The sequence below is a fragment of the Arachis stenosperma genome, chromosome 2 (genome assembly GCF_014773155.1).
Source record: "Arachis stenosperma cultivar V10309 chromosome 2, arast.V10309.gnm1.PFL2, whole genome shotgun sequence".
Taxonomy (NCBI): domain Eukaryota; kingdom Viridiplantae; phylum Streptophyta; class Magnoliopsida; order Fabales; family Fabaceae; genus Arachis; species Arachis stenosperma.
The window spans coordinates 118930309-118951495 of NC_080378.1; the positions used below are offsets into that span (position 1 = coordinate 118930309).

Sequence of the window (21187 nt, forward strand, 5' to 3'; positions counted from 1 at the left end):
GTTTAAATTATCAATAGAGTAAAGTATTGTTTTTGTCCCTAACGTTTGGGGTAAATCCTATTTATGTCTCTAAGGTTTAAATCGTCCTATTTGTATCCTTAACATTTGTAAGACCTAACTGAAAATGAATACATCTAAGTGAGAATAATTGAAAAATATAATCTGATTGTTAGTATAATTGATAGTAGGATAACATTGAATCACTTTTATAAATGTTAGGGATACAAATAGGACGATTTAAATGTTAGAACACAAATAAAACTTACCCCAAACGTTGGAGACAAAAACAATACTTTACTCTTATCAATATGTAAAGTTGATAACTAAAGTTTCAATCATCAAATTTACATAAAAATAACTATACGTGAATATTCACCTAACCAAAAACAATATATGTAACAACTATATGTAAATATTTTACATGCAATTTTTTTATTTAGTATTATATATGCGAAGTGAAAAGAAAGAAATGATAATAAGTTTTATCTTTTAATATATTAAAGAACGTGATAAAAAATCACTTCAAGTTCCTTCCATACCATAACGACTATAAAATACATGTCGTACATTTGTGTTATTTATAGTTAAAAATCTGTGTGTATCTCACTCTTAATAGCCAATTATGAGAAACGAAATTGATATATGAACAACTTTTGAACTACGCGGATTTTTTAAGATTTTTAAAATATTGATCTCTATAATTTTTTTTGTTCAACTTTGTGAATCGATGTTCTAACTAGAATTTAGTTAAGTTGAATCAGTCTTACTACGATCCTTCCAAGACCATATTTTAAAAGAATAAATATCAAACTATCTATTTTAACTGAAAATGTAAATCCATATTTAACCAAATGGTGGTCACAGGTAAAACTCAAACTCACGTTGCAGATTGATGGTGCTTCACCATGCATATGACCAGATAAATAATCACCAAAAATGGACACAGCCTTTATGAAATGGACGGCATAGGCATAAGAATCGACTATATATGATTCACTTGATGCCAAGTCATGCATGCACTCCCAAAAGTCATGCCAACCACAACACACCCACACCCAATGGGTTCACAAATGAGTGATGACTGATAAGTCAGTCATTTTTGTTAAATTACGTTGACTTTCTAGTTCTACATAGCTCAAGTCGCCAAAATAGACAAATAGTGACTCTAAACAAGTAGCAACCTCTTTATCACCTTATCTAACCATTGTGAGTAGCTCAAGATTCAATCCACGCATTAACAATCAACATTTGGTACCATATTATTGGACATTATATAACTACAGACCCAAGCAAAAATACTCAATATTAGAGATAACTTCAATCATGTGAAAATACAAGCAGATAGGTGATCAGTGATATCCATCCTACATCACCTTTCAATTAAAGTTTACTTTTATGTTTCATAAAAAATGTCCAACAATATGCTTTAGCATCCATACAAAAAATTCACAGGTTTGTTTTTCTGAATACAGTTACATAAACCTGCCATAATAAAATAGAGGTTGCAACACATCTCCATCCAAAATGATTTGATTACTACTGTTATAACCTAATAATAAAATTGCTCTTTGGTTCATAGCTAACCTTACTACTGTTCCAGCTGAAATTTTATTTTCCTGCCATGAAATGAAAGGTAACAACAAAACTCAAGGGGAAATAATAAACAGCAAGATGAAAGTGAAACAGAAATGGAAGGAATGGGCCACCTATAATATGACTCACAGTAACTTTTCTCTGTGCTATACCAGTATATCTTTCTCACATACCCCTGCCAATATAAATAACATATATCAATACAAAATTACAAAATTGAGGATACAAGTAAATTACAATTAAATAAAACATGACAAAGAACTACACAAACCTCCATAAGACGGCTTGTTACTAACTTGCAAGGTATTATCATTCAGATTTCCATTTATCCAAAATTATTAGGAAACTGAGAAACCAATGCTGAATAATCCAGATATTGAAATGATAACACTAATTCTAAACCATATAAGAAAAAGTAGACCTTTGATGCATGTAGCCGGCCCCTTACTTAGTAGGATAAGGCTTTGTTGTTGTTGTATAAGAAAAAGTACTCAACTCTTCCGAATATTAATGACCCAAAAAATTGAGAGGATCCATTTCCAAATGCCTTAACTACACTTGTACAGGAATCAGTAAAGTGAAATGCCCCCCCCCCCCCCCCCCCCCTTTCTTCAGAATTGTGACAAATTCTATGTCGCCATGTCATTTTACAAAACAGCTATGCCAAAAAGTTTGAAAGAATAATCCAACCACGAAGCATCTTATTCATACTACCAGTCTACCGCCACTTACAATCCTAGAACCAACTAGCAAGTGCAGCAACAAATCCAAGAATAATATCATGAGGGCCAAAACATGAGGCACAATTTTCTTTTCCCCACTTAAGTGCATGGGGGAAATTGGACCAATGACATGAACATCCCATTATTTCAACCCCATTTCCGTGTAAATAATCCCTAAAATACTAAGATATCACAGGCAAAAGAATTGTGAGGTAAAGAGAAAAATACCATACCTAATTGGAATTTTACTGTAAATAACTAATAGCACAGGAAATATATTTTGAAAGTGAAAGTTGTCTTATTCAATCAAAATACTACAAATTCTCAGCCATAATGCTTTGATCTAACATATCGGTGTGAAAAGTTTGATCCTCTAATTACCTGATTTTCTTGATCATAATGGCCTTAAGTTTTCTAGCAAGATCCTCAGATTTAAGCCTCCGCTCTAAGTTCTTTTTGGCTAAAACCCGCTTCTCAGAGTTCTTGATATGAAATCTCTGTTCACGCTTTATCATCCGTTCAATGCCACTTGCTGTCATCTTACGCTGCAACAAAGTAAGTGCCTGTTCCACATTCCCATTTATTACCCTGACCCGTATGCCTCTGGACTGCTGAAGTTGCTGCAATTGGTGATGCCCGTTATTCAGCGGTTCGAGGGTGTGGCTTGTCCATCTGAGAAAGCTAGATGCATGCCTTGCAATGGTGTTCATGTTTACTGCTACTCCTTGCCTATTTTTTTTATATCAAAACCTGGTTAGAGGAATCAGAACATAATATCAATTTTTAAAACTATAAACCAACCTAGTTTTTTAAAGAAAAATAACAGAAAACTGAAAAGAGAGAGAAATTTAGATAGATAAATGTAGACTATAAACCAACCTAGTGTGTATAATAAGGACAATTGCATAATCTATCTATAACTCTATGTCGCTACACAATTTTTCCTCAAAATATTAATATTCAATCTGGTATATGTGTAACCAAATTCATTCTCATATTCAGCAAATTCCAATTCGTGCATAAAAAATAGTAACGCAAAAATTCCTCTCCTAATTCCCATTCTGCCCCCAAAAATAAATAAAAATCAAATTAAATCGTGCTCCATGGGCATTTCTGAACAGTACAAACAAGTTACAATCATCGTGAAATTTGAACAATGATACATAAACCAACACCACACTATGATTTAATTTTATACAGTGAACCCAACGATTTAAGCGGAAAAAGCTATATGATTCAGAAATAAGCATTAACCGTGTGTAATTAGAAGCGATGATGCTAAGCTAGAGAAGGAGTGGAAGACGAGAGAAGACGATGCTAACCTGTAGAGGTTGTTGCTGCTTCAGACTTCACGGCGAAGACGACAAAGCCGCCGGCGACGGTCGGAAAGGGGACGACGGTGGTGTTTGGCTTCGGTGAGCTGGAAGTGGCAACAGTGCTTCGTCGGAGACTGATAGGGTTAGATAGAAAGAGGAACGAGTGGGCCCAAAATCTGGCCCAACAAAAACTAAAACGGATGGGAATTTAGGTATGCTTAGTTGGGCTCCTATTGGGCTTCGAATTTCGTTGTCCTAATGTATTTCATGACCTAATAAAAAGTAAAACAATCCGAAACCGAAAAAAAAAAAAGTAAAACAATCATTCGCCGAAGAGCCTTAGCTCAGGTGGCACTTCACCCCCTCCCTGTTATTAAGGTCTGGAGTTCAAATTTTAGTGGGTGCATTTAATAGGAAAAATATGATAAATATGTGAGGAATGTATGGGTGACTCGATGTGTTGTATACCTAGAATTGGGAATTGGTCGTGCTTAAACAAACATCATTTTAAGGTGAGTATCCTTTTAATAACTAACACTTATTACCAAAAGCTAGCTTGATAGTTGATACTTGCCCAAACTAAAAAAAATGGCTAAGTCAGATCATTAAAATATTTTCTTAAAAACATAGAAAGTGGAAACCCAAAAAAAAAAAAAGAAAAAAAAACCCTAAGAGAGAGTATATTATTAGAGTGTGCATGGGTATGCGGTATGCCACTTCAAAAGCTCAAATGAACCTTCAAGTTTTCAGTTTAGTCGTGTGAAAGGGTGAACTTAAAAGGGTTCGAAGTTAATGCATCACAGCAAATTGCAACAAGAAGTCAACAACCGCAATAACCATTGATTGGAACTGTACTATTGCGTTGAAGTTGAACACGTTGCAAGTGCAAAAGCCCAAGTGTCCACAAAACCAAAAAAACGCTTACTTTTTTCTACACTCTCTTCCTGGTTCCTACTATAAATGCCTCACTGGATTCTCCGCGCCCATAACTGGTCCACTTACAATCACTGCTTCACTTCCCTGCACCCGCACACACCCAATCTTCCTCTCCGGATCTCCGCTTCTGTTATGTCTTACCGTCCTAACTACCAAGGCGGTGGCCGTCGGGGCGGCGGTGCTTCCTCTTCCGGCCGTCGTGGAGGTGGCCGTGGCGGCGGCGGTGGCAGAGGAGGAGGAGGACGCGGCGAGCAGAGGTGGTGGGACCCTGTCTGGCGAGCTGAGCGCCTCAGACAGCAACAACCTCAGGTTTCCAAAACAAAATAATAATAGTAATAATAATTTGAAGAAATGTTTTTCATTTTACGCACAGGAACTATAAATTTGAAGTTTGTTAATGTTCATACTTTCATTTGCTCATTCATTTTGTGTGTTTAATGATGATAACGTTCATTTAAGTTCAATATTGCTTTAGTATAGATAGTAGAGAGATATTTAAATTAGTTTTATTATTAACGTTGTGATTGTTGTATAGTAGGGTTTAAATGGTTTGATATGGATATGACTGATAAGATGATATAATGGGCGTAGTCTTATACATGAAGTCGATGCAATCTAGCTGGGAAAAGCTCTTTTTTTGTGTGTATGATGTGTTTGATAATAATCACTGCAAGTTGAATAGTTAGTGATATATTGGTTTGGATAGGAACTTAGGATATAGATACTTTACATATTTATTGATAATATTGATTTGATTTTTAATTTTGGTGGGGTGCAGAAGGAGGTGCTTGATGAGAATGAGTGGTGGGACAAGATAGAGAAGATGAAGAGAGGAGGGGAGCAGGAAATGGTCATCAAGCGTTACTTTAGTATTGCAGACCAGCAAACCGTAGCTGATATGGCATATCAGCATGGGCTGTACTTGTAAGTTCATTTCATGCTCAATTTTGGTTCATTGTTTAACCAGAACGAAAAAAATGCGACAACATCAATTGTAGATTTTCACTTGTTATTAAATGTTGGTTATTTGAAGTAAGGGCCAAACAACTAAGTTCTGTGAAATAATTTTCTCAATTATTGACAAGAATTGACTTTAGGGTTTAGTATAACATGTGATATATGCTTAGTATATACTGACCTCTACTTATGAATATGTAAAGCTTAGGTAACCTGCTTTTTGAGTATTTCTAACATCTTAAATTAATCACCTGATTTTGTACTTGGGCAAAGAAAGCCATGCTTATAATAAAGGGAAGACTCTAGTTGTAAGCAAAGTTCCTTTGCCTGATTACCGTGCAGATCTTGACGAGCGTCATGGATCAACACAGAAGGAGGTAGAGTATATCTACCCTTTTTCAATGTCTGATTTCTGTTTTTGGAAGGATTTAAAAATGTACTTAACTTTGTTAAGTGTTCTGCAGATTAGAATGTCCACAGACATTGAACGAAGAGTAGGGAATCTTTTGAATAACTCACAATCAGTGGGGGAAGCATCTGCTAGTTTTCCTTCTGTATCCACTGACTTGGGACAGAAACAATCATTAACTGCTACGAAATCTGTCTCTTCACAACAGAGTGATTCTTCAAAGGATAAACTTAATGTTGCTCTAAAGGAAAGGCAGGAACATATCCAGGTACATAAGCATTTGGTAATATTTACCACCAACCATTACTTGATTTCTTTGTGGGATATTTTAAATTTACATCAGAATTGTATATTGTTTATTTTTAGGCAAGTGATGGTTTGAAGGAAATGAAGGCGTTTAGGGAGAGGCTTCCTGCATTTAAAATGAAGTCGGAGTTTCTGAAAGCAGTTCAGGAGAATCAGGTGGGCTGATATTCTATCTGCCGTGACAAAATATCCTTTTTACCGTACCTTGGTCTATAATACGTCAGTAAGATGTAGTATCTATTGAGCTTTGTGAAAATAGGATAAGGAGGAAAAAGAATGTTGATGTCTTAAGTGGAATGATTGTTAATATAATGCGTGGACTACTTGAATTTCTTTCAATGCTTTGCTTTTGATTGTTCAATAGCTATCCCATCTGCAGTCATTCTAAGATCGCAGTTGCAGTTTTGTATCTAGAACAGAGTCTAATTTGGCTAGTGGTTAGTGTAGGTATTGGTAGTTTCAGGGGAGACAGGTTGTGGCAAAACAACACAGCTTCCACAATTCATTCTGGAAGAGGAAATAGGATCTTTGCGGGGGGCTGATTGCAACATAATTTGTACTCAACCTCGGCGTATCTCTGCAATTTCGGTTTCAGCTCGAATATCTGCTGAAAGAGGGGAGAATCTTGGCGAAACAGTTGGATACCAAATTCGTCTTGAAACAAAACGTTCTGCTGAAACACGCCTTCTTTTCTGCACCACTGGTGTATTACTTCGGCAATTGGTAATATTTAATTTCTCTCAAACTGAAGGGTTCCTCTTTCTAAGATTTTAGTTTGATACTTTGATAGAGAATTAAGGAAATAGAAAGAATCTCAAAGTTATATATGGGCTGTTCGAAGATTATTTCCAGTTGCCATGACATTGAATTCTTTTTTCCTGTTTTGCTGTTAAATAGGTCCAAGATCCACAATTAAGTGGTGTCAGCCATTTGCTGGTTGATGAAATTCATGAAAGAGGCATGAATGAAGACTTTTTAATTATAATTTTACGCGATCTTCTTCCTCGGCGTCCAGATTTGCGTCTCATTCTTATGAGTGCCACTATTAATGCTGACTTGTTCTCCAAATACTTTGGAAATGCCCCAACAATACACATACCGGTATTATGTTATGTTTACCTTTCATATTATTGAGTTCTTGTCTTGGATGTAAATGTAAATAAAGTACTTTCTTATTTTGTTCTAAAAAATGAAAAATAAAAAGTATTTCCACAAATGTTAGGGGTTTACTTATCCTGTGGAGGAGCACTTCCTAGAAGATGTGTTGGAGAAAACTCGATATAGCATTAAGGCAGAATTTGACAATTTTGAGGGGAACTCTAGGAGGAGAAGGAAACAACAGGATTCTAAGAAGGATCCGTTGACTGAAATGTTTGAGGCATGTATACTTGACCTATCTGACTCTGTGCTCATAACTTCAATGATATGACAGATTACTTTGATGTACACTCTCTAAAATATGTTTGAGACGCATGATCATGATATGTGTGTGTGTGTGTGTGTGTGTGTTTGTTGTAGTGGGGTAATGGCATTTGTTCTGGATTGTTTAGACAAAAGGTCCCTCTTGTGCACAGTTAAATATAATTCTATTAATTTCCTCTTCTGTCTCTGTAATTTGTCTCCTTCTCTCTCCTAATTTAATCTTTTCTCCCAAAAGAAATAATGTAGATATCTTAAGAGTTTAGTGTTCTAAACTTAATAGCTCATTAATAATTTTCATGTTCTCTTGCTATTAGTGATAAGAATTATATTTTATTACTTCTTTCTGATAATATTTGGCTCATTCCTTGCCCTTTTACTATGTAGATATAATATAATGCGTATACATATCTTTGTTCTTACAGGATATTGATGTAGATACTCATTACAAAAATTATAGCGTAGGTGTTAGAAAATCTCTTGATGCTTGGTCAGGTTCACAGATTGATTTGGGTCTGGTATGTATTGCTCATTTCTTACTCCGCTCATGAATCTGTTTTTTGTTAGTTAAATGTGCCAGCTGAAGGACATATCTCTTTTCATCTTTTTATTACTTTAAGGCTGCGTTTGTTCCTGAGAACATAACAAGACGAGACACTGAAAACAAAACATAAAGGACAGAGACACAGAATTTAGAGTTCTTATATTCTGTTTGATGATAAAATAGAATAAATTATGGAAATATAATTTATTCTCATTTTTTCATTCAAAAAATTTGAGAAAAAAATATAATAATAATAATAATAATAATAATAATAAATATGATTATGAAAAATTAACAAGAATAATGAAAGAAAAAATAAAAAATAAGTTGTGTCTTTTGTTAGTGTCTCTGTGTCCTTCCTGTAAGGATGGATACAAAATACACTAATTCATTGTTTCTGGACACAATGTCTCTGTCCATGTCTCATCTGTCAAATACAATTTTGTGTCTCGGTGTTCTGTCCTTGTAAACAAACGCAACCTAAGAAACTTAGTAGAAATTTGTCTAGTCAAGATGCTTCTGAAGTTATGTTTTACAGTGAGAGCATTGTTTACTGGGATTAATCAGGGACTAAAATTTATAGATAATTAACAGATATTAACTGCAGTTGACTGACATTCTCATTTGTGCACTCCTTGCTGTCAATGGATTGTGCATTCTATGTTCTCTATTGCAACAGTTGCTTTGTTTATTACAATCTCCTTTCTCATGTAGTTATTTACTTTTACTATAATGTACTAAGCTCATTAGTTCCGTTGCCACAAATTCTACTCGTGATTCTTTAATTTTCATGCCACCTCAAACTCTAGTTAAAGAGTGCCTATTCATTTTAACTTCTATGTTTCAGGTAGAGGCAACAATTGAATATATCTGTCGGAAAGAAGGTGACGGAGCAATTCTTGTATTTCTTACTGGCTGGGATGAGATCTCTAAGCTACTTGACAAACTTAAAGTTAATAACTTGCTTAGTGATCCTAACAAGTTTTTGATCCTTCCTCTGCATGGCTCAATGCCTACTGTCAACCAACGTGAAATATTTGACCGTCCTCCCCCTAACAAGAGGTAAGCTCATCTCTTTTGCTAATTTCGTCATAGGCAGGTATCTGTTCTGGATATATTTTTAGACAAGTTTTCAACAAAGGACGACACTAGTGTGCAGCATTAATATGAACAAATGAGAGAATGAAGAAGCTGAAACTCAACTAGAATGTTATGTTAGGCTTGGGGAAATTGGTGAATTGCAACTTGTTAGTCAAGTTTAATTGATTTCCTTTCAGAAAATTTCCTGTATAGGTTTTCAAATTCCTAATCCCTTGAACCTACATAAATCTTAACACTGCTAGTTTATCTGACCAGGATGATTGGCCACTGTTTTGTTCTAATATACATCATTTGTTCAGCAAAAAGTGGATTGTTATTTTTTATTAACTCTCAGGTTTTGTAATTTTGATGATTGTTATTTTCCCATTGTAGAAAAATTGTCCTAGCAACAAATATCGCCGAGAGTAGCATCACCATAGATGATGTTGTGTATGTCATAGACTGTGGCAAAGCAAAGGAGACCAGTTATGATGCTTTAAATAAGCTAGCCTGTCTGTTACCATCGTGGATTTCAAAGGCTTCAGCTCATCAGGTATTGAAGTTGTAGATCATCATCTTTATCCCCTTGCAGATGATGTTTAATGCGCCAAATGAAACATCTGATTTTTTCAAAAACCGGAGCTTGCCATTATTGCTGAATCCTTTATTTGTTTGACTTTATTGCCCCCTTCCTGCACTTTATATAATTCCTCTTACTTTCTAAGTCAAAGTCAAAGAAAGAGTGCTAATGGGTTGATCATTTCAGAGACGTGGCCGTGCAGGTAGAGTGCAACCTGGAGTTTGTTATAGATTGTATCCAAAACTGATCCACGATGCAATGCCACAGTATCAGTTAGCTGAAATCCTTCGAACACCATTGCAAGAGTTGTGCCTGCATATCAAAAGTTTGCAGCTTGGAGCTGTGGCGTCATTTTTAGAAAAGGCACTTCAGCCACCAGATCCTCTCGCTGTTCAGAATGCTATTGAGCTTCTAAAAACGATTGGGGTTTTGGATGACAAGGAAGAGCTTACCCCACTGGGTATATTATGCTGAATATAATAATCTGCTTAATCTATTCCAATTATTATCTGATTGAGTTAATAGCATCTTATAATTAAAAGCTTTTACGAACGCATCATCTGAGCCAATTTAATCTTACAGGTCGGCATCTTAGCACCATACCTTTGGACCCAAATATTGGAAAGATGCTTCTCATGGGCTCTATCTTTCAATGCCTTAACCCTGCCTTAACAATTGCTGCAGCTCTTGCATATCGCAACCCATTTGTCTTGCCAATTAACAGAAAAGAGGAAGCTGATGATGCAAAACGAGCTTTTGCTGGTGATTCTTGCAGGTTAGACAAATAGTTACTGAGAAATTTTCCCTTCTGATATTGTTCAAGCGAATTTACTGCATTGATCATGGTTGTGCCTACACTAATTCTTTTCTTGTTTTTGTGGAATTTCGGTTCAGTGATCACATAGCTCTTCTAAAGGCATTTGAAGGATGGAAGGAGGCAAAACGTAGTGGGAATGAGAAGCAGTTTTGTTGGGACAATTTTCTATCCTCATTAACCTTGCGGTTAATTGATGATATGAGATTACAGTTTCTCAATTTATTATCTGACATCGGATTTGTTGACAAGTCCAGGGGTCCTAATGTAAGCTCTTGGTCCTAACTTACATTTGTTTTCTATTAAACAACTACTACCCATTTCCCCCCCCCCCCCAATTTTGCTTTCCTCTGTTCCGAATACACTTTAATTAGAAGTTTTCTATCAACTAATTTGTCAGTTAAGTTCTGATATGGTAGTAATCAGACATTAATACATGATGCATGTGCATGCAGGCCTACAACCAGTACAGTCATGATTTGGAGATGGTTTGTGCAATCCTTTGTGCCGGGCTCTACCCTAATGTTGTTCAGTGCAAAAGAAGAGGAAAACGGACGGCGTTCTATACGAAAGAAGTTGGGAAGGTTGACATCCATCCAGCTTCTGTCAATGCCGGGGTTCATCTCTTCCCTTTGCCTTACATGGTATATAGTGAAAAGGTGAAAACCAGCAGCATCTATGTTAGAGACTCTACCAACATTTCAGATTATGCCCTGCTTCTGTTTGGCGGTAATCTTGTCCCCGGCAAAAATGGCGAGGGCATTGAGATGCTTGGAGGTTACCTTCATTTCTCTGCTTCAAAGAGTGTCATTGACTTGATAAGGGTAATGTCCCTCAATCTTGTTCCAGCAAATGTCTGATGGCTTAGCAAAATTAAGACTATACACATTTTTTGGTGACCATTCACAAGTAAGAACCATTAGGTGGTTTGAATGTTTAACTAAACTACCATTTGACAGTTCTCAATTATCATTTTCACATAAAGATAATTTCATGCGAGTGACCATCTCATTTTATCAATAAATTTAAGAAAACACAACTTGTTACGATTAATTCGCTACGGGATTTGCAGAAATTACGTGGAGAGCTTGACAAGCTTCTGAACAGAAAAATTGAAGAACCAGGATTGGACATTACTACAGAAGGAAAGGGAGTGGTTGCTGCTGCTGTTGAGTTGCTTCACAGTCAAACCATTCGCTGATTTCTTTTTTCATTCATAAGGGTTTGTTCTTCTGCTGAGTCCTGCCATTCATTAGTAATAGTATGATATAGATTTCTTATGATTTTGCTAGCAGCTTTTTTTAATCACTTATATGGAATGTACATGTGTTATATCTGTTTTGTCTTGTTTAGGATGGAAATACTAATGTTAGACAACAAAAGTAGAAAAGGGACCGATTTTAACATTGTATTCTTACCAACATAGGAGGAAAAAAAGGGTTAGCAGTAGCATTATTTGTCTGGTGCGTGCGAGGGAGAATGGCATGTGGGTCAGTGTTTTCATGTTTCGTCGGAGTTTAATGAACAAGAGTAAATTATATTATTGTTCAATTAAATTTATTCATTGAGATAACATTTTAAGTACATGATCTGGTAATTAGTTATTTTTATTGACACAGTAATAGTAATCAGATGACTAATAACACAAAATATTAAAGTTTACAATACTTTAATTTCAGGCTAATTTTTTTATATTGATTAAATAGATGTGTAACACATTGTTATCGGAAAATTAGGTGTTTTTTTTATATGGTATTTTATTCAAATCGGACGGTCCGATTTGTTTGATGAAAAAAATAAATTACAACTCGGAGGGTCCGATTTGCTTAAAGAAAAAATTAAACTCTAAATCGGATAGTACGATTTGTATTTTTTATTTTTTTTATTTGTTAAAATAAAAATCGGACGGTCCGATTTTAACATTAAATTTTTTTTTTATTTTTGAAATCACAAATGGGACCGTTCGATTTGTGATTGTTTGTTTAAAAAACAAAACAATGCAAACAAATCGGTCGATTTGTGTTATCCCATAACCAAATAAAACACTCCTCTGCTCACACCATATTGATATATACCTTTCTCTCTCCCACACCAAAAATCAAAAGCGTAAATTTCACATAAGAATAGTCATCATCTATCACTAATAACACAAAATATTAATTGTGTATGAAGATCGGGCCACCGGGTTGAGTTAGGATGACTCGAGCTATAACCCGACCTGAAATAATGATCGGTCTATTTTTGAGATTCTTACCCAGCTTTAGACTCGATAAAATCACACCAAATTAGTCCTTAAGGTGTTCGGAGCCGAACCAGATCTTCGAGTCGAGTCAGGCATGCACATCCCTATTTTAACACATGAAATTATTTCAATTCTAACTAAATTTTATTTTTAAAAAATTAAGTAATTTTAGTTTAGTCATAATCTTAATGCATGACATTTACAAATCAATTCAATTTCTATTTTAAAATTAAATCAATTTTAATTCAATTATATTTCAAATATATTTTTAAATAATATAACATTTAATTAATGACCAAAATTCACATACAGGCATACAACTGAGAAATATACATTTAAAAATTATTAAATAATTTAAACAAATTTAATTAAATTACTATTTAATAATTTTTACAGTTTTTTTTAACAACTTAAACAATAAATTAAAAAAAAGTTAATTTTAATTTTAAAATTCAAATCAAATTTTAAATTAATTAGATATAGTGTTTGTGTGCCATTATCTTGATAAAAAAAAATTTTAATAAAAAATATCTTTTTTTATTTTTTAGCGTATTTGACAAATTTCTAATAATAAAAGTAAAATTATTAAAAAAATAAAAAAAAATATCTTTTTTAAAAGGTTGTAATTTACATCTTTTTTTTAAAAGATTTTTTTTCTTAAAAAAAATATTTTTTATATAATAAATAAATAAAAAAATACTTTTATATTATTATATCCAATCATAATTAATAAATAAATTTTTTTTTAATATGAGATATCCAAATATAAAATCTTTTTTATTTTTTCATAAAATCTTGAAAAAAAATATATCTCAAAACAAATCTTTTTCTTATAATCTCCCAAACAAGTCCATAATCCTTATTTTAAATTTGACCTTCAATCACTACAAGCCCTTCCTCCACTGCTCCCCACAACCCCTCACCCTCTCTCGAGCCACCGCACTCGTTCCGGCTTTCTCGTGCGTCTGCAGCCGCCGCACGTATCATGCTTCGTCGTGCCTCCCCAACCGCAGCCCAGCCTTGTTGCGCCTCCCCAACCGTAGGTTGGATGGATTTGCCTCTGGAACTGTTAGAATTAATTTTGCAAAGGCTATCTTTGGATGATGTCATGAATTGTCGTACCACATGCTGCTCTTGGCGAAAGGCCGCTGACGCCATATTTTCATCTCAGCTTCCATTGATGCTCTCTCTTTCAACAGGAGGGTATGCCTACAACTTTGGAAGCTTATCCGACCCATGGAGCAACCATGATTCCACTGTGCTCACTGAAAAATGGCCGCCAGAAATCGAGGGTAGCTGTAATAGGGTTTACTCGGTGCAAGGTTGGTTGGTGTTCAATTTATTTCATTATGAGTCGGTCAAAGGCCAAACTTTTTCGGAGCTTTTATTCTTCAACCCGTTTTCTCGAGCCAGATTCAAGCTTCCAAAACTGTTCTTGTTTTCTGGAAAGCCGTTCTATCATCACGTTCGTATTGCATTCAATTCTGCACCACCGGGGTCTGAGGAGTTCGTTGTTGCTTTCTTGTTTGTGTTTAGCTATCAAGAAAAAGAGTACTACTTAATGGGACCAGAAGATTTGAAGCAAAGGCTAGCTTTTATCAAATTCAAGCAAGGATCATGGATTGAATCTATTGAAAGCGATGAAATCTTCTACGACATTGAAGTTCATGGTGATAATAAACTGTATGGTCTTACCGTCAAACATGAAACAAGTGTTGTGTTCGTGTTTACCCTAGATAATCATCGTGATGATCATGTCGTCGAACGATTGATTATGCTAAATACCATACAAGATATAGATCCTGTTGGCAGATTTATTTTTTCTTATGCATCCTTCAAACGAAGTCATCAGATGGTAATGGACACTAACACGGGGGAGTTGTTGATAGTTCGTCATGAGCGAAGTATCAGTTACGACATATCAGTTCGTACAGAAGGGTTTAGTGTTTTTAAATTGGACAGAAACAATCTTAAATGGTGTGAGGTTTTTGATATTGGTGATCGTTTCTTATTCTGGGATTTCACGGAGGTGAGTCTTGTGTCTACCAAGGGACTTAGAGTTGCAGAACGGTTTAAGAGAGGCAACTGCATATTTTTCTGCCATGCAAATGCTCAGCTATATCGATCTAATGAATTTAAAGAACATGACGTGGGAGTCTTCTTCTTGGCTGATAGAACCGTTAGCCATTTTTCAATGGGTTCTTCTTTGCCGATTTCACTTCGGAACATGTGGTTCAGCCCTGCTCCTTAATTATTTTGTTAAAAATTTTAGATCTTAGATTGTAATAATTTATTTATCTGTTATCTGATCTTAATTTTAATTTGGGAAACAATTTATTAGCATGATGTTTATTTCATCTTGATTTATTCTTGAGAAATAGAAGATCAATAATAAAAATTAAGAAAAAATTTTATTTGCTGTCTAAAAAATTATTGATAAAACTTTTTGATGTACGCATCTTTTTTTATTGAAGATAGTAAAAGCGAGATGCATTTTAAATTTTTAATACCATTAAAATATCGGTTTATCAAATGTGAAAAATTAATGTATTAAATTAGCTTGTTGGTAATGAAGATAAAGTGAAAGACTAAGGCGAATAATAATTATAAATTTTAACATCAAATTTAAGTTATTTTTAGAGCACCATTGCAAGAGTTGTCCCTGCATATCAGAAGTTTGCAGCTTGGAGCTGTGGCGTCATTTTTAGAGAAGGCACTTCAGCCACCAGATCCTCTCGCTGTTCAGAATGCTATTGAGCTTCTAAAAACGATTGGGGTATTGGATGACAGGGAAGCTCTTACCCCACTGGGTATATTATGCTGAATATAATTATCTGCTTAATCTATTCCAATTATTATCTGATTGAGTTAATAGCATCTTATAATTAAAAGCTTTTATGAAGGCATGATCTGAGCCAATTTAATCTTACAGGTTGGCATCTTAGCACCATACCTTTGGACCCAAATATTGGAAAGATGCTTCTCATGGGCTCTATCTTTCAATGCCTTAACAATTGCTGCAGCTCTTGCATATCGCAACCCATTTGTCTTGCCAATTAACAGAAAAGAGGGAGCTGATGAGGTGATTCTTGCAGGTTAGACAAATAGTTACTGAGAAATGTTCCCTTCCGATATTGTTCAAGCGAATTTACTGCATTGATCATGGTTGTGCTTACACTAATTCTTTTCTTGTTTTTGTGGAATTTGGGTTCAGTGATCACATAGCTCTTCTAAAAGCATTTGAAGGATGGAAGGAGGCAAAACGCAGTGGGAATGAGAAGCAGTTTTGTTGGGACAATTTTCTATCCTCAGTAACCTTGCGGTTGATTGATGATATGAGATTACAGTTTCTCAATTTATTATCTGACATTGGATTTGTTGAGAAGTCCAGGGGTCCTAATGTAAGCTCTTAGTCGTAACTTCCATTTGTTTTTTATTAAACAATTACTACCCATTCCCGCCCAATTTTGCTTTCCTCTGTTCCGAATACACTTTAATTAGAAGTTTTCCATCAACTAATTTGTCAGTTAAGTTCTGATATGGTAGTAATCAAACATCAATACATGATGCATGTGCATGCAGGCCTACAACCAGTACAGTCATGATCAGGAGATGGTTGGAGAAAACTCGATATCGCATTAAGGCAGAATTTGACAACTTTGAGGGGAACTCAAGGAGGAGAAGGAAGCAATAGGATTCTAAGAAGGATCTGATGACTGAATTGTTTGAGGCATGTATACTTGACCTATCTGACTGTGTACTCATAACTTCAATGATATGACAGATTACTTTGATGTACACTCTCTAAAATATTTTTGAGACGCATTATCATGATATTTGTGTGTGTGTGTGTGTTGTGGTGGGGTAATGGCGTTGGTTCTGGATTGTTTAGACGAAAGGTCCCTCTTGTGCACAGTTAAATATAATTCTATTAATTTCCTCTTCTGTCTATGTAATTTGTCTCCTTCTCTCTCCTAATTTAATCTTTTCTCCCAAAAGAAATAATGTTGATATCTTGAGAGTTAGTGTTCTAAACTTCTTAGCTCATTAATAATTTTCGTGTTCTCTTGCAATTAGTGATAAGAATTATATTTTGTTACTTCTTTCTGATAATAATTGGCTCATTCCTTGCCCTTTTACTATGTAGATATAATATAATGCGTATACATATGTTTGTTCTTACAGGATGTTGATGTAGATACTCATTACAAAAATTATAGCGTAGGTGTTAGAAAATCTCTTGATGCTTGGTCAGGTTCACAGATTGATTTGGGTCTGGTATGTATTGCTCATTTCTTACTTTACTCATGAATCTATTTTTTATTAGTTAAATGTGCCAGCTGAAGGACATATCTCTTTTCATCTTTTTATTACTCTAAGAAACTTAATAGAAATTTGTCTGGTCAAGATGCTTCTGAAGTTATGTTTTACAGTGAGAGCATTGTTTACTGGGACTAATCAGGGACTAAAATTTATAGATAATTAACAGATATCAACTGCAGTTGACTGACATTCTCATTTGTGCACTCCTTGCTGTCAATGGATTTTGCATTCTATGTTCTCTATTGCAACAGTTGCTTTGTTTATTACAATCTCCTTTCTCATGTAGTTATTTACTTTTATTATAGTGTACTAAGCTCATTAGTTCCGTTGCCACAAATTCTACTCGTGATTCTTTAATTTTCATGCCACCTCAAACTCCAGTTAAAGAGTGCTTATTCATTTTAACTGCTATGTTTCAGGTAGAAGCAACAATTGAATATATCTGTCGTAAAGAAGGTGACGGAGCAATTCTTGTATTTCTTACTGGCTGGGATGAGATCTCTAAGCTACTTGACAAACTTAAAGTTAATAACTTGATTGGTGATCCTAACAAGTTTTTTATCCTTCCTCTGCATGCCTCAATGCCTACTGTCAACCAACGTGAAATATTTGACCGTCCTCCCCCTAACAAGAGGTAAGCTCATCTCTTTTGCTAATTTCGTCATAGGCAGGTATCTGTTCTGGATATATTTTTTTAGACAAGTTTTCAACAAAGGACGACACTAGTGTGCAGCATTAATATGAACAAATGAGAGAACGAAGAAGCTGAAACTCAACTAGAATGTTATGTTAGACTTTGGGAAAATTGGTAAATTGCAACTTGTTAGTCAAGTTTAATTGCTTTCCTTTCAAAAATTTTCGTGCATAGGTTTTTAAATTCCTAATCCCTTGAACCTATATATATCTTAACACTGCTTTATTATTTAAAAATTCTCAAGATTTTTTTTTAAACAACCTCCTAAACAATAATTAAAAAAAGTTAATTTTAATTTTAAAATTTAAATCAAATTTTAAATTAATTAGATATAATCCTTACTTTGAATTTGATTTTCAATACCTTTCCTCCCACATCCGCGCAGCGCCCCACCACTGTTCCCCACAACCCCTCGCCTCTCTCGGGCCACCCCACTTGTTCTGGCTTTCTCGTGCGTCTGCGGCCACCGCTTCGTTGCGCCTCCCCAACTGCAGCCCAGACTCAGTTGCGCCTCCAACCTAACATTTTATCCGTCATCTTCCGATGGATTGGATGGATTTGCCTCTGGAACTGTCGGAATTAATTTTCCAAAGGCTATCTTTGGATGATGCCATGAATTGTCGTGCCACATGCCGCTCTTGGCGAAAGGCTGCTGACGCCATATTTTCATCTCAGCTTCCATTGATGCTCTCTCTTTCAACACCATCTGCATCTCCATACACCTGGCCATGGATCTTAAAATCAGATAACAACAACTTTGGAAGCTTATCCGCCCCATGGAGCAACCATGATTCCACTGTGCTCACTGAAACATGGCCGCAAGGAATCAACCGTACCGATAACAGGGTTCACTCGGTGCAGGGTTGGTTGATGTTCAATATATTTCATTATGTGAGCGACAAGAGCCAAACTTTCTCTGAGCTCTTATTCTTCAACCCGTTTTCTCGTGACAGTTTCAAGCTTCCAAAGCTGTTCTTGTTTTCTGGAAGGCCGTGCTATCATCAAGTTCGTGTTGCATTCAATTCTGCACCACCGGGGTCTGAGGAGTTCGTTGTTGCTTTCTTGTGTGTGTTTAGCTATCAAGAAAATGTGTTAATGAGACCAGAACATATGAAGCAAAAGCTAGCTTTTATCAAATTCAAGCAAGGATCATGGATTGAATTGGAATCCATTAAAACCGCTGAAATCTTCTATGATATTGAAGTTCATGGTGATAATAAATTGTATGGTCTTACCGTCAAACATAAAACAAGTGTTGTGTTCGTGTTTACCCTCGGAGATAATTATCGTGATGATCATATCATTGAACGATTGGTTATGCTAAATACCATAGAAGATATTCATGTTGGAAGATTTAATTTTTGTCATACATCCTTCAAACGAAGGCATCAGATGGTAATGGACACTAGCACAGGGGAGTTGTTGCTAGTTCGTCATGATAGATGGGATGTTCTAAGTAGATACAACAAACAAGAAACAACAACAAAGCCTTGTCCCACTAAGTGGGGTCGGCTACATGAATCAAACGACGACATTGTGCTCTATCATGTATCATGTCTACAGAGAGACCGTTTACATGTAGATCTCGTTTGACCACCTCATGGATGGTCTTCTTAGGTCTTCCTCTGCCTTTCGCCCTTTGTCCATCTTCCATCTCATCCACCCTCCTGACTGGATGTTCTATCGGTCTTCTTCTCACATGTCCAAACCACCTGAGACGCGATTCAACCATCTTTTCCACAATTGGTGCTACTCCAACTCTCTCCCTTATATCTTTATTCCTTATTTTATCCAATCGCGTATGACCACTCATCTATCTCAACATCTTCATCTCTGCCACACTCAGCTTATGTTCGTGCTCCCCTTTAGCCGCCCAACACTCCGTACCATACAGCATAGCCGGTCTTATAGCGGTGCGATAGAATTTACCTTTAAGTTTTAAAGGCACTTTTTTGTCGCATATAAAACCAGATGCACTCCGCCATTTTGACCAACCTGCTTGGATCCTATGATTTACATCCTGTTCAATTTCTCCATTATCCTGTATAATGCACTCAAGATACTTAAAACTTTTAACTTTTTGTAGGATGTTCTAAGTAGATGTTATGATTTAATTTGTACCAGGGGATTTCGTATTTTTAAGTTGGACAGAAGCATTCTTAGATGGTGTGAGGTTTTTGACATTGGTGATCGCTTCTTGTTCTGGGATTATACTAAGGTGAGTCTTGTGTCTGCTAAAGGACTCAGACTTGCAGAACGGTTTAAGAGGGGTAACTGCATCTTTTTCTGCCATGCAAATACTCATAGGGAGTGGAAATCTCCAATACCAGATATTCAAGATCAATTTCGATTTAAAGAACATGATATTGGTGTATTCTTCTTGGCCGATAGAACTATTAGCCATTTTTCAATTAGTTCTTCTTTGCCATTTTCGCTTTTAAACATGTGGTTCGGTCCTGCTCCTTAGTTTGTATTTTCATTTTGAGAGTTGAGGAATACTACTCATCTCATCATCAAAATTTATTATTTTTTGTTATCAATTAGTTATTAATATTAAACGTATGTGTTAAAATATAGGAGAGTGCTAGATAAACAATGATTATTTTGAACAATATGAACAACCACCAATCAAATAAAAACACACTGCACCTCCAAATTACTCATGTAAATCTTTATTTTAAAATTTTATCGAAAATAAAAACAAAAAAAAATATACTTTTTTTTATAAAATTCTAAAAATATAGCATTCAAGACGAAACAAAATATGAAAATACAACTAAACGCAATATAAAACCCTTCATTCTTATTATTCTTTGTTTTGAGGACAATTTGTGGTATGGTTTTAATTTTGACATAGCATAATGTTTATTTATTTTGATTTATTCTTACATTTATATTGACAACTAAATAAATTAGTCACCACATATCTATCTGAACAATACAACTTTTAATGCGTTGCAATCTGAATGTAAATACACAAATTGTATTCCAACAAATTTATGGTTTGAATGCAACTAAGCCACCAACCTTACATATATGTGAACACATAAAATCAGATACATTTTAACATCATTAAAACGATGAGTACCATCAAATGTGATAAATTAGTCTCTAAATTTATCAAATGTTGTTAACAAAGATAAATTTAAAGACTAATACAAATTACAATTATAAATTTAAGAGTCAAATTTGTGCCAATTGAAAATTAATAAATGAATTTAAATTCAACATCAAATTTTAGAGTCTATAAAT

At 35.1% G+C, this 21187-nt stretch overlaps 3 protein-coding genes across 6 annotated transcripts; 2 read left to right on the forward strand and 1 right to left on the reverse strand.

Annotated features, from left to right (window-relative positions):
- Positions 1–1705: 1705 nt before the first annotated feature.
- LOC130960728 (uncharacterized) lies at positions 1706–3826 on the reverse strand. 2 transcript variants are annotated; one of them, XM_057886181.1, is made up of 3 exons: positions 3638–3826; positions 2697–3044; positions 1706–1768 (listed from the first exon to the last, which is right to left on the reverse strand). In XM_057886181.1, exons 2-3 carry the CDS (start codon positions 3023–3025, stop codon positions 1759–1761), a joined length of 339 nt encoding a protein of 112 aa, XP_057742164.1. In that variant the 5' UTR covers positions 3026–3044; positions 3638–3826; the 3' UTR covers positions 1706–1758. The 2 variants fall into 2 exon arrangements, with proteins under 2 accessions (XP_057742164.1, XP_057742163.1); XM_057886180.1 differs by having other exon boundaries at positions 2697–3065; positions 3638–3816.
- A 620-nt stretch (positions 3827–4446) lies between these two features.
- On the forward strand, positions 4447–12231 carry LOC130960870 (DExH-box ATP-dependent RNA helicase DExH1). Of its 3 annotated transcripts, XM_057886368.1 has the most exons (16): positions 4447–4876; positions 5346–5491; positions 5802–5901; positions 5989–6201; positions 6300–6395; positions 6687–6962; positions 7137–7340; positions 7462–7617; positions 8084–8176; positions 9050–9264; positions 9676–9835; positions 10049–10322; positions 10445–10637; positions 10757–10943; positions 11132–11500; positions 11749–12231. In XM_057886368.1, exons 1-16 carry the CDS (start codon positions 4592–4594, stop codon positions 11875–11877), a joined length of 3096 nt encoding a protein of 1031 aa, XP_057742351.1. In that variant the 5' UTR covers positions 4447–4591; the 3' UTR covers positions 11878–12231. The 3 variants fall into 3 exon arrangements, with proteins under 3 accessions (XP_057742351.1, XP_057742353.1, XP_057742352.1); XM_057886370.1 differs by lacking the exon at positions 4447–4876 and having other exon boundaries at positions 5798–5901; positions 11749–12227; XM_057886369.1 differs by lacking the exon at positions 4447–4876 and having other exon boundaries at positions 5404–5491; positions 5867–5901; positions 11749–12228.
- A 1569-nt stretch (positions 12232–13800) lies between these two features.
- LOC130963607 (uncharacterized) lies at positions 13801–20402 on the forward strand. Its single transcript, XM_057889708.1, has 7 exons — positions 13801–15728; positions 15851–16013; positions 16133–16319; positions 16501–16648; positions 17104–17196; positions 17661–17875; positions 20060–20402. The coding sequence occupies exons 4-7, from the start codon at positions 16631–16633 to the stop codon at positions 20400–20402; spliced, it is 669 nt and encodes a 222-aa protein (XP_057745691.1). The 5' UTR covers positions 13801–15728; positions 15851–16013; positions 16133–16319; positions 16501–16630.
- Positions 20403–21187: the final 785 nt, after the last annotated feature.